The sequence below is a fragment of the Balaenoptera acutorostrata genome, chromosome 3, assembly GCF_949987535.1.
Source record: "Balaenoptera acutorostrata chromosome 3, mBalAcu1.1, whole genome shotgun sequence".
Classification (NCBI taxonomy): Eukaryota; Metazoa; Chordata; class Mammalia; order Artiodactyla; family Balaenopteridae; genus Balaenoptera; species Balaenoptera acutorostrata.
Genome location: NC_080066.1, coordinates 131,715,784 through 131,728,611, shown reverse-complemented (window position 1 = coordinate 131,728,611; position 12,828 = coordinate 131,715,784). Strand labels below are relative to the sequence as shown.

Sequence of the window (12,828 nt, the reverse complement as noted above, 5' to 3'; positions counted from 1 at the left end):
AAATAAACTTTGTTCTGCTATTTCTATAACCTCATTTTACAATCAATCCTAATCTTCAAAATCATCAGCAATGCACAAGTAGCAAATTACACTAATTACCTACCCTTGACATCCTAGCCCCAAATTTAATTAAACACTGAGGTTATATTTTTAAACAATCATAAGTCTTAAGACTGTTACTGTTACTCTTCCAAATAATAAAACTATGAAACACAGTAGTAGTTATATGTCAATTATGTCTCAATAAAAAACTGGGGAGAGGGCTTCCCTGGTGGCGCAGTGGTTGAGAATCTGCCTGCCAATGCAGGGGACACGGGTTCAAGCCCTGGTCTGGGAAGATCCCACATGCCGCGGAGCAACTAGGCCCGTGAGCCACAGTTACTGAGCCTACGCGTCTGGAGCCTGTGCTCCGCAACAAGAGAGGCCGCAATAATGAGAGGCCCGCGCACCGCGATGAAGAGTAGCCCCCGCTTGCCGCAGCTGGAGAAAGCCCTTGTGCAGAAACGAAGACCCAACACGGCCATAAATAAATAAATAAATAAATAATTTAAAAAAAAAAAACTGGGGAGAAAAAGAAACGCAGTACGTAGATATATCTCAGAAAATTATTTTTAAGCCATGATACACATATGAAAGAGATGACTTCATGAAAAAGCGGTTAGAATCGCGCCTGACATTTATTATTTATTAGCTATTGTTAAAGAGCTTTCACAGCCATCATGCTTTAAGTCGCTGGAGGCATCTGATGCAGTGACATTCGGCTTTGCGTTCTTCCTGACACCCACCTCCTCCTTCCCATTCCCAATACACGGAGCTCTGTCAGGATCGTAAGTGCTCTCCCTGTTCCCACATCTTCACCATTTCTAAACTATCTTAAATAATACTGCCAGTCTAACTCTACTCAATGAACACTTCAATTTTTATCACTTAAACGCAAAAACTTTCCATAGCTCCCCACTACCTACAGTAAGATTAGAGGATCCTTTATCCATCCAGAGCCAAAGACAACAAGGAAGCCCCCACTCAAAAACCCAAAGTTTTGCGGAGGAAATGACATTTGAGCTGTTTTTGAAGGATAGGTAGGATTTCAGCAGGCAGAAATTAGGGGAATGGGCATGATAAACAATGTTACTAAAAGAAAAAGGCAGGAAATTCCAGAAAATTTCAGGGGGTGTTGAGACAAGGGGGAGACTGACTAGCCAGTTAAGGGGCATGTGGAGAAAAGGACTGAGTAAAAACGGAGAGAAGCACTTACAGAGACAGAGAAGAGACATTTAAACATATACAAAGGGAGTAGTGGCAAATAAAAAGGTACAGGGAAACAGATACAAACTTGAAAAAAAGACAAGGAAAATCGAGAAACACACAGAACCGCCAACTTCTTGTTTTCGTAACTTTTAAGTGAAGGAGAGAAGTGCCTCCTGGCATTCAACCCACCAGCTAGATGAACATTAAGGTTCAGGGCAGATACAGAGATTTAAGATTTCTTATGGCCAGTTCAGAAGATAAAGACAAACTAAAAAACCTGACACTGAAGACTACATAATCTTGTTTATTCTGACTTAACAACCATTTCACCTACCACTGTCCCCAAGGCTGAGCTACAGCACTTTCTAATAGCTAATGTTTGAACATACCCTGCTCCTAATTATAACTGTTTATGAGACTGTTCTCAGGATGGAATGCTTACTCTGCACTCTTGAAAATGCTACCTCCAAGGTTGAGTTTAAACCTCATATTCTCCAGGAACCAGTCCAAAGCAGCGATTTTTTCCCTTACCAAACTTCCTACAGTACTTACCACAACTCTGCGCTCATAATCACTTACTAGCTGAATGGTATCACACCATTTCTCATGTACATCATCTTCTAAAATAATTACAAATCTTTGGGATCCCAGATTGTTTCATGCATCATTCATCTATCTAAAGGCACCTAGGATAGCACTAAGCAAAGTAAGCCTTCTAGTAAACTTACTGAATATAATGCTCTTTAAACATGATCTAGGCTAGAGGTCTACTATTCTGATTACACTATGATGCATCTTTCATAACTACAGAATCTTCAAATACTTACTGATAAATAGTAGGAAGAGCAGTTATGATAAATCGTCCGCTTAGTCCTACAAATGATAAAGAAAGATTAGAAGTAAATACAAGAAAGAACACACAGCAGGTTTTATATGGGCCAATCACTTACTACTTAAAAGCTGACTCTGGGGGCTTCCCTGGTGGCGCAGTGGTTGAGAATCTGCCTGCCGATGCAGGGGACACGGGTTCTAGCCCTGGTCTGGGAAGATCCCACATGCCGCGGAGCAACTGGGCCCGTGAGCCACAATTACTGAGCCTGCGCGTCTGGAGCCTGTGCTCCACAACAAAAGAGGCCGTGATAGTGAGAGGCCCGTGCACCGCGATGAAGAGTGGCCCCCGCTTGCCACAACTAGAGAAAGCCCTCGCACAGAAACGAAGACCCAATACAGCCATAAATAATAAATAAATTAAAAAAAAAAAAAAAAAAAAAGCTGACTCTGAATTACTTGACTAATAGGCAAAGAATATGAAATTATACCTAAAAATAGTTAAGCTCTGTAATATAAACAGTGAAAGAAATTCCAATTACGTACTTAAAGCAAGTGAAAAAAAAACTACTATACATTATCTCCATTTAAAAGTTATGTAAAATCTGAATATTGAAGACATTTGTGAACATATATATATGTATAAACATTTGGTCAATTATACTACTCTAAGATTACTAGCAATGAATCATGGGACAGCACAATATAACTGTGGTCTTAGGTCTAAAATCAAATGAAATTGCATTTGATAATCAAAAAACAAACACAGAGTTTCTAAGGTATTGTTAAAAATGGAAAATATTATGAATCTTTCAAAAGGTGGGCCATAACAACATCAGCTAACATTATCAACCATGTGTTAAACACTAAAATAATTAAGAATCAATCTATGACTCAGTTTTCTGATCTGTAAAACGGGGATATTATCTACCCCACAACGTTGTGTAAGGACTACATAATAAATGCAAAACACTTGGAGCAGTACCTGTAATAGTAAGTGCTCACCAAATATTATCAATTATTACCATTCGGGATAGGGGCAGAATCAAGAATCCAGGTTTACTGTGACCAAGAACAGGTAAGAAGAAGCATCTGTAAGGGCAGGGCCTGACACTTCTCCAGGGGGCCAAGTCAGGAGGCCACAACCATGAGGGCTTTGTAATTAACAGCCAGTGTCCTCAAATCATAGTTAATGGATTAAATTTGAAAGCCAATTGCAGAGATTTACACGACTCACACACAGGGAATGTGACCTTGACTCTACAAAGAACCTCAACCACATGCTCCTTATTCTGAAGCTTCGTACAGATGCAAATGCTGGGTTGACCAATGTCCACCAGAGCCGCAATGTTCTAGGGCTTCTCACAGACGTCTTACATACTACTCTGGGGCCTGAGATGCAAAGGAAAAAAGATCACAGGCAGTTCTGTGAGGGAAGAGTCGGGGGAGGGAGATGTCTCCAAGGTCCCTTAGAGCAATACAGAAAAGAAGTAAGCTGCCATACCCAACCAGGGAATCCACTTTTTGCGGCACTTCACACTGAGCCCCCATCAGGGAGGTGGGTAAGTCAGCCTAACCAGCTGAAGACAGTTCTGTTTTTAAAAACTAGTGAAAGGTAGAGTTAAGATCAAGCAATGTGGAAAACAGATCAACAGATCATCCCAATCTGCAACGAAACAAAATTAACCACAGACTTACGGTACCTGGCTGCTCTGTGACATCCACTTTTGCAACATTAACCTCAAGATCTTCTCCCCATTCGGCAAAACTTTCCCATTCTGGTTGAAGATTCTGACAAGCAGGACACCATGGAGCATAACTAAGAAATAGTTTTTAAAAAAGTTAAACACTCTAATATGATTATATTGGGATAAAAATTCTAAAATGTGTAACTTGTGAAGAATATTTTATACTAAAAACAAGATAGCAAAGTGGTTAATTTTGTGAAGATGAAAAGGTTTTAAGTGTGAGTCGAACACTCTGGGAATCAAGAACTATGAATTGATAATGCTAATCACAGAAAAGTAATTCTGAGAATAAGTTTTTAAGACACAAGGCCTTTTTCAAGTGCAAAACAGCTCTTTAAAAACCTTTGGATTTCTCTTATTATAAGGTGGGCAGAAAGCTCAAAGCCAAATTTGGAGTTCATCAGTTTTAACAATGGTATGTGCAGGAGTCACAAGTGCCAAGGTGCTAGTAAAAAAAGAGGAAGCACCCACGGCTGCGGTGAACAGGAAACACATGCCTCATCTTAAGGAAGGAAACACTACTTAGCTTGACAAGTCCAGGACAGCTGGCCCAGTGCAGCAGGCTATTCTAATTTAAAAGGAGCTGAAAATCTGCATTTTTATGTAAAAATGCTACCTCCAAACTTAACCCAGACACAAACACTAGGCAGACCAAATGAAATTCTTTGCCCAGACCTTGGTCACTCTTGGGTTTATAAATCTGTGGCCAAGCATATTAGCATTTTAATTACTCTTCTGGTATTCAGTCTTAAAAGGCCCTGAATCTTTCCTAGGATTTTATTTTTCCCATTTTATTGTATATTACCTCATAATTTACCTCAGTTTTTTTTAATGGAACCAGGAAGAATAAAGCCTGTACCTGTTAAACACAAGAGTACAGCTTCTGTACTTCATTCTATTTTGACTTATTTTATGAAAATAAAATTCTTAAAAGTAATATGCACTGTGGAACAAGACTAGTACCATACACAAAAGCCAAAGTCCATAACAATAAATTGAATTACAATGAAAATATCTCTGTAACATAACTCCTGATCAGGGCAGATTTAACGCAGATAACTAACTTGTAATAAGAGCAGACTATCATTAGAAATACTAGATCCTTTTTCAAGTTCCTTTTGTTTCTTAGGTGCTTTTTAGAGACTTCATATTCAGTAGGCTAGGGGGAAAAATACTATGGTATACTCTTAATTTCATACTGATGCTCTAATTCAAATCCCCAAATACTTCACTTCTGACTGCTGTATTGATATAGTTTGAGCAAATGAGTTAATAAAAATTTCCTTGAGTAATACTTGACTGAATTTGCATAAAAGTTCATAATCACAATTGCTCAACACATTATTTATGAAATTGTGAATATTTTACGGGCACAATCTAAAACAAGGTACCGAGGACAATGAAAACCAAATGCTGTCCCTGGTTGTATTTCCTCTCCCCTGCATCTTCAACGGTGCCTGAAAATTCATTTCACTGAGTTACAGATTACATGCATACTATATAAACATTTCCCCTATTGTATCCTGCATATAAATGTTCTATGCCTTGTTTGACTTTATGACTCAGGAGTTACTGATGTGACCTTCTGGGTTCTTCCTTGGGGATGTCCACCTCCACCTCCCTCCTTAACCGGCAACCCAACCACCCAGATAAAAGCCCGCCTGAACCCTGTTAAGGAAGGGGGTTATTCTAACAACATCTGCATGTCTACTCTGTGTTAGTTTCTGAAGACAAGAAGAAAGCCACTATGGCAATACCTGGACATGTTAATTAAAGCTTTTAGATATGTCTCTCATCTGTAAAATGCGGGAAATAATACCTATCTTATAGAATTTGTAAAGAATTAAATATGATAACGTATGTAAAGAACTTAGAAGTGTTTAGTACACAGTTAACAGTCAGTAATGGTGTTTTTTTACTAATGAATAATGACTAGTACCACTAATAATTCTGCCACCACCGTCACCACCACCACCAATTTAGTGACTAAAGCAAAGGCAGACAGTTTATTATCTACCGATGCAGAAGGGACATTATTAAAACGGAATCACCACAGACACATGGTTTTATCTGAACAATAAATGACGACCTGACGCTCTTTTAAGAGTTTATAATCACACTCGTACATTAATTTTTTGAATGCAATACCATTTAGAGAGGCATAAGAGTAATAACCCAAGACATTCAGTACTTTGCAAAAACACACACCCAAAAGAAAAATGAAACGTGGGCAAAGAAAAAAACAACAACAAATGATAAAGGGAACGCAGATGTTTAAATAACGCAACTTGAATTTACTTGGCATTTAAAATAAAAATATGCCTAATCCATAAAATAACATTTAAAATAAACTAAGAGTCTCACGTTCTAACACTGTAAGTGGACTAATTTTTAAGGATAATGAGACAAAAAGAGAGAAGAGGTTCACTCAGTTTCCTCCTTTGTAGAGTTTGGTGAAATAAGTCTGTAAGTCTGTGAAGACTCATTCCAAAATAAATAATTGTATAGGAACTACACAGACCAACCACCCTCAACCCCAAAGCCATGAAGAAAAGTTGAGAGAATTCAAAGCTGAAAGTAACCTCACAGGCGCACCTCAGTCCTAGCAACCGAACTAGGGTGCACGCTTTAGAAGAAACTTAACAGAGTTATCCCCTGGTCAGAAACGAGGAGGAGGTGGGACCAAGGCTGCGGAGGATCCCAAGAGGAGTTAGGGGATCGCGAGGAGTCGGGGGCTCCCGCCCCGCGGCTCGGAGTCGCAGTCCCGGGGAGTCTGGGACTCGCATGAGACGAACGGGGATGAAAGCGGGGGTCCAGACTTGGATCTAGGACCCCGGCCCACCGAGGGGGCCCCGAGACCACCGCCCCGCACTCACAATTCTATCATCCACTCTCCTTCCAGCAACTCTCTCCAGTTCTCGTCCGTGATGATCCGCACGTCGCTCCGCCGCCCGTGGGTCCAGGGAGCCCCCCAAAGCAACAGCAGCAGCACTGCCACGGGGATCCTGAGACTCCGGGAGGGCGCCATGTCGGCCGCTCGCCCACCCACAGCAAGCGCGGCAGCCCTCACTCCGCGCAGCGCCTCCTCACTTCCGCCCGCGCAGGCTGATCGGCCCGTGCGCATGGGCGCGACGGCGCTCGCGCGCGCGCGCGCCTTGAAAACTCTCAATGCGCATGACGAAGCCAGGTCCTAGTGGGTTGGTGGAGCAGAGAAAAAGGGAGCGCGCCTGTTCCCTAGTGCGCATGACAGAAAAGGGGTCTCTCGTCCTACCTTCTGCTTTGCTCTAAACCATTTTGGAGGAAGAGTGAACGGAGGGCGTGGTGTAGAAAGGGGGGCGGGACTTCGGAGAGGAACGGCTTAAAAATTTGCCTCAGGACTTTGGCGCCGAATGATTGGCATTTATACTTAACGAAGGCAGTAGGTAAGTTTACACTAAAGCAGTTTCCAGTTAAATGCCCGTCAGAGTTTTCTTTTGTTTCCTTTGAAAAATTTTGTAGGGAAGCTAATGGATGTTTGTATGAGTCAGAATATTGGTTTTCTTCTGGGGGATTATAGACTGTAACGGGGTACAAGAGAACCTTATGGGTTCACTTTGTATTCTGTATCTTGGTCTGAACAATGCTTACACAGGTGTACGCATACCTAAAAAACCATTGAGACTGTATAGCTCAGGGAACTCTACTCTGTGCTCTGTGGTGACTTAAATGGGAAGGAAATCCAAAACATGGGGATATATGTATACTTATAGCTGATTCACTTTGCTGTACAGCAGAAACTAACACAACATTGTAAAGCAACTATACTCCAATAAAAATTAATTTAATCAAAAAAACACAAAAAACCATTGAGCTGTACGTGTTTAGTGCACTTAGGATGTATATTATGCACTTTAGGATGTATATGATCCCTCAGTTTTTTGTAATGCAGCAGTTACAGAGATGCTAAATCAGAAATTCACATGGAACAAGACGCAGGCTTGTAACAAATATTTAAGGGTTTTTTTCCTCAAGCATTTGTAAATACAAATGCAAATCAAAATGTGCACTGTCTTTAGAAAGTATTAATCAGTCAAATGAAAATAGTTGCCATTACACCTCCTCACTTCACATTCTCTCCTAAACTCAATCCAGTTGGCTGATTTCCCCACCCCTTCGCTGAAAGGCCCTTTCTAGGACACTAGTAATCCGCATGTTAACATTCTTTTTACTTGACTGCCTGCAGCATTCTGTCACCACACCCTTCTTGAAAGGCACAGTGTGGTGCCTCACTTGCTTTTTTTTCTCCTTCCTCACTAGCTGCTCCTTCTGAAATTCTTGGCCGTCCTCCTGTACTTGACTTCCAGACATTGGCTTTCCCCAGGATGCTGTACTGGCCCCCTCCTCTTCATATCCACACGCTCCTCCAGATAGCCTCAATTCTGGAGCCCTAAAAGCTATCAGTATGCCTGTCGTTCCAGCCCTGACCTTTCTGGGAACTTCAGACATGTATGTGGTTAAAAAACAAAAGTCAACCAAGTAAATTTAAAGATCTAATTGTCTTGGGACTTCCATGGCGGTCCAGTGGTTAAGACTTTGCCTTCCAATGCAGGGGGTGCAAGTTCGATCCCTGGTTGGGGAGCAAATGGGAAGGAAATGGGAAGGAAATCCAAAAAAAGAGGGGATATATGTATACTTATAGCTGATTCACTTTGCTCGTGGCTCGTGGCCAAAATATCAAAACAAAAAACAGAAGCAAAATTGTAACAAATTCAATAAAGACTTTAAAAATGGTCAACATCAAAAAAAAAATCTTAAGAAAAAAAGATCTCATTGTCTTTATTCGGTGATTGATGAATCAGGCAGCATCCCATCTAGCAACTAGAAGGGCTCTCCTAGAGGTTATACAGGATGGAAGGCTTTTATAGGAAGAAGGGTGAGGTAAGGGAGTTATTAGCAAAAGAAAAGAAACAATTATTTTTTAGGCCTTTTTAGGAGAGGAGAACTGGCAAGGGTTTTATCATGAGATTGCCTCTTCTTTAAGTCTGGATTTGCTCTCATGGGGGACAACTGACTCCATTTTGAGACTTATTTCTTTTTCAACAATATTCAACCCGTGGCTGGACATCTCTTGGATATCTAATAGGTAGCTTAAACATAACAGGATCAAAAAATAAAATTCTTGATTCTTCCTCTCCTGGTTTTCCATCTCAGTTAAGAGCCCCAAGGTCCAGCTGGTTGCTCAAGACAAAAATTTACATTTTAATTCTTCATTATTCTCTCTTTTCACCCCCTCTTCATGTACTCCATCAGCAAGTCCCATGAACTCTACCTTCTCTAATTTTCATCTCCACAGCCAATACCCTAGTCCAAGTTTCTATCATCTCTTGCCTTGACAATAGTAGATTCCTAACTGATCACCCTGTGTCCTCTCTCTTGCTTCTCTAAACAAGATCTAGCAATTTCTCCTTAAAACCCTCCAAGTGGTTCCCACTGCACTAAACATTAAAGCCAAACTCCTTAAACTCATTACTATGGCTTAAAAAGTCCTACATGATCTGACATCTGCCTCACTGCTACCTCGTGTAGTACTGGCTCTCCTCCTCCCTACCCTGCTACACTCCAGGGGGTCCCTGAATACATCAAATTCATTCTCACACTAGAGAATTTGTATTAGCTGTTCCCTCTGCCTAGATTACTTCCCCACCAGTCTTCACATCACTCCTTTTTGTCATTGATCTCAACTTAAAAGTTACCTCAAAAAGGCATCTCCTGACCACCCCATCTAAGGAGCCTTCCCAGTCGTATTAGTGGGTCATATTATCCATCATATTTGTCCATGATAATTCTCTACATAGTATTAAACTGATATGCTTCTTTGTTTATTATCTAATTTCTTTCCTTACCCAGTAAGCATGTAAGTTTCATGACAGTGGAAACTTCTCTGTTTTGTTCATTACTACATTACTACAAATCTACAAGGTTTAGTGCCAAGCCACTATTAAAACCTGGCACATTATAAATGCCCAATAAGTATTTGTTGAATGAATGAATTAATGAGGAAAATTATAATTATAGATATGCTGTGCTTTTATTATAATGTATGGGCTTCATTGATAAAAAGAACGTAAATATATTCTTATATGTAATATGGAGCAATACCTGCCATTTATACCTCATGGAGTTGGTAAAATGATACAATGAATTTATGTTCATGAGTATTCTTTTTAAACTAAATCATTCATGATAATGTGTTAAGATTTCATTTTAATATTTCATTTATATTACAAAAGAAATTCAGTCTTATGACTAAAAAGTGCAAAGTACAAAAGGTTGGAAAGTGAAAAGAAATATCTTCTAGATTCTTTTCCCATCTCCTGCCAGAATTTGCATCCCTTAGGCAACTGCTATTAACATTTTCTTTTGTATGATTTCAGAACTTTTCTATGCACATAGACTACTCTTTAAAAAGACACTAATGAGCTCATATTTCATTATTAGTCAGCTTTTGTCACTTAACAATACATATATATCAGTTTAATAGAATTCTAATGTGGTCTCTGAAATATTTGTCTAAAAGTATAAGTATCAAGATATATATGAAAGTATCCATAAAATATCATGGTATTAATAATTTATTATATTAATAATTATTAACCATTAATTTAAATGTAGTTAATATTATAATTAAATAATATAAATTAAATAGTATCAGATGGTATTCATTATATTTGATAGTATTTAATATATTATTGATATTATCATTTTTTCTCATGCTCTGAATGCTACCTTATTCTCTGTCAATTAAAGCTGGTATGCAGACTAGACCATATGTACTCTTGACCATTGAGTTTTATTTAGTATACTGTACTTCCTCTCTGTATTAACCAGAATACATTCTACCATGCAGCATGAGTGTTTTCTGAAACTAGTGCCACCCTGTGAAAGATCAAAAGGCAGTGTAGTGTAGTGATTAAATGAATGCACTTGGGGCTTCCCTAGTGGCGCAGTGGCTGAGAATCTGCCTGCCAATGCCGGGGACATGGGTTCGAGCCCTGGTCTGGGAAGATCCCACATGCCGCGGAGCGGCTGGGCCCGTGAGCCACAACTACTGAGCCTGCGCATCTGGAGCCTGTGCTCCGCAATGGGAGAGGCCGCGGCAGTGAGAGGCCCGCGCACCGCGATGAAGAGTGGCCCCCGCTTGCCGCAACTAGAGAAAGCCCTCACACAGAAACGAAGACCCAACACAGCCAAAAATAAATAAATAAATAAATTAAAAAAAAAAAAAAAAAAAATGAATGCACTCTGGGGCCAGACTGGGTTAAAATCCTGCCTTTACCACTTAAATGCTCCTTGATCTTTGGCAGGGTTGCTTAACTTCTTTGCTTGGCTTCTGTGTTTGTATTGATAAAAAGGGGTAATGATTGTCCTCCCTCATGGAGTTCTTATGAGGATTAAGTGAGTTAACATTTGTAAAGTGCTAAACACAGAGTCGGTTCAAATCCTCCAAGATAAGGGTCCCCAACCCCCAGGCCACGGACCAGTAGCGGTCCGTGGCCTGTTAGGAACCGGGCTGCACAGCAGGAGGTGATCGGCAGGTGAGCTAGCGAAGCTTCATCTGTATTTACGGCCACTCCCCATCGCTCACATTACCGCCTGAGCTCTGCCTCCTGTCAGATCTGCGGCAGCATTAGATTCTCATAGGAGCACGAACCCTACTGTGAACTGCACATGTGAGGGATCTAGGTTGCGCGCTTCTTATGAGAATCTAATGCCTGATGATCTGAGGTGGAGCTGAGGTGGTGATGCTAGCGCTGGGGAGTGGCTGTAAATACAGATTATCATTAGCAGAGAGGTTTGACTGCACAGAGACCATAATAAATCAATTGCTTGCAGACTCACATGAAAGCCCTATCAGTGAGTGGCAAGTGACAACAAGCTTAGGGCTCCCACTGATTCTGCATTATAATGAGTTGTATAATTATTTTCATTATCTATTACAATGAAATAATAATAGAAATAAAGTGCATAATAAAGGTAACGTGCTTGAATCATCCCGAAACCATCCCCGGTCTGTGGAAAAATTGTCTTCCACAAAACTGGTCCCCGGTGCCAAAAAAGGTTGAGGACTGCTGCTCCAAGAAACAAATGCTAAAAAGGGATTAGACATACAAGGGATTTATTGGGGGAAAAGGTCTGTGAAGGATAAGGGGAAGAGAAGCAGCAGTAGGTGGCAAAACTTTCAGTCTGCAGTGTTGATGCGACACCTGTGAAAGGGCAAGGCGAAGGAGGATTGGCTGGGAAGAGCCTCAGACCAATCACAGTACAGTTATAAGAAAGGGTCAGCCAGATCAACGGGGAATTGTGAGCCAAAATTGCCTGTTAGAGGAATCCCACATCAGGCAGGAAAGGCTGGCATTAGTGTATCTGCTACTCAGTCATTGGCTGGGAGCAGTGGTTAAGGGGACAGGGAGGGGAACGTGGCCTCAGCATTCACAGTGCAGCAGCTGGGGACCATCCATCTGCTAATGGTCCCACAGCAGACTGTCTTGAAAGTGATCTGAGTAATGCATCTACAGCCCACACAGGGCCTGGCACATACTAATAAGTGTTGATAAATAATGAGGCATAAGAGTCTAGGGCAATTCTGTCCAATAGAAATATAATGAGAACCACATATATAAATTTTAATTTTCTTATAGCCATATTTTTAAAGTAAAAATTAAACTTAATTTTCATAATGTTTGAATAATGTAATTGAAAAACATCAATCTAATAGCCCTATATCAAACTCTAAATTTTGATAACAGAGAGAATATATTTTCTTTTCAGTTACTCAGAGAACTTTTACTGAAATTAACTTATATAAGACTACAGAGAAAAGATCAAAAAATTCGGGAAACTAGATGAAGAATAGCATAGTGGTTAGCCTGTCTTGGGTAAATCCCACCTCCACCCTTGGCTAGCTGACCATGGGCAGTTTTCCCTTGAACTTCCTCTTTTCAAAATATCACCAATTAGAACAAGA

At 40.4% G+C, this 12,828-nt stretch overlaps 1 protein-coding gene, 1 long non-coding RNA gene and 1 other non-coding gene across 7 annotated transcripts in view; 1 reads left to right on the top strand and 2 right to left on the bottom strand.

Annotated features, from left to right (window-relative positions):
• Positions 1-6,946, bottom strand: part of TMX1 (thioredoxin related transmembrane protein 1) — a 112,456-nt gene extending 105,510 nt beyond the window's left edge. For 4 of the 5 annotated variants that reach the window (XM_007192852.3, XM_057542166.1, XM_057542167.1 and 1 more), the window contains exons 1-3: positions 6,701-6,946; positions 3,780-3,895; positions 2,076-2,121 (exon numbers count right to left, since the gene is read on the bottom strand). In XM_007192852.3, the coding sequence (XP_007192914.2) occupies positions 2,076-2,121; positions 3,780-3,895; positions 6,701-6,852 (314 nt within the window). In that variant the 5' untranslated portion in view covers positions 6,853-6,946. The remainder of the gene's footprint in view (positions 1-2,075; positions 2,122-3,779; positions 3,896-6,700) is intronic. The other variant, XM_007192851.2, reaches the window with a different exon arrangement.
• LOC114239226 (small nucleolar RNA SNORA70) lies at positions 3,528-3,662 on the bottom strand. Its single transcript, XR_003624409.1, has one exon. It is a non-coding gene; the product is annotated as a small nucleolar RNA SNORA70 (small nucleolar RNA).
• A 44-nt stretch (positions 6,947-6,990) lies between the features above and the next one.
• LOC130707490 (uncharacterized) overlaps positions 6,991-12,828 on the top strand; it is a 31,801-nt gene continuing 25,963 nt past the window's right edge. The window contains exon 1 of the long non-coding RNA XR_009007390.1: positions 6,991-7,246. This is a non-coding gene — a long non-coding RNA (uncharacterized LOC130707490). The remainder of the gene's footprint in view (positions 7,247-12,828) is intronic.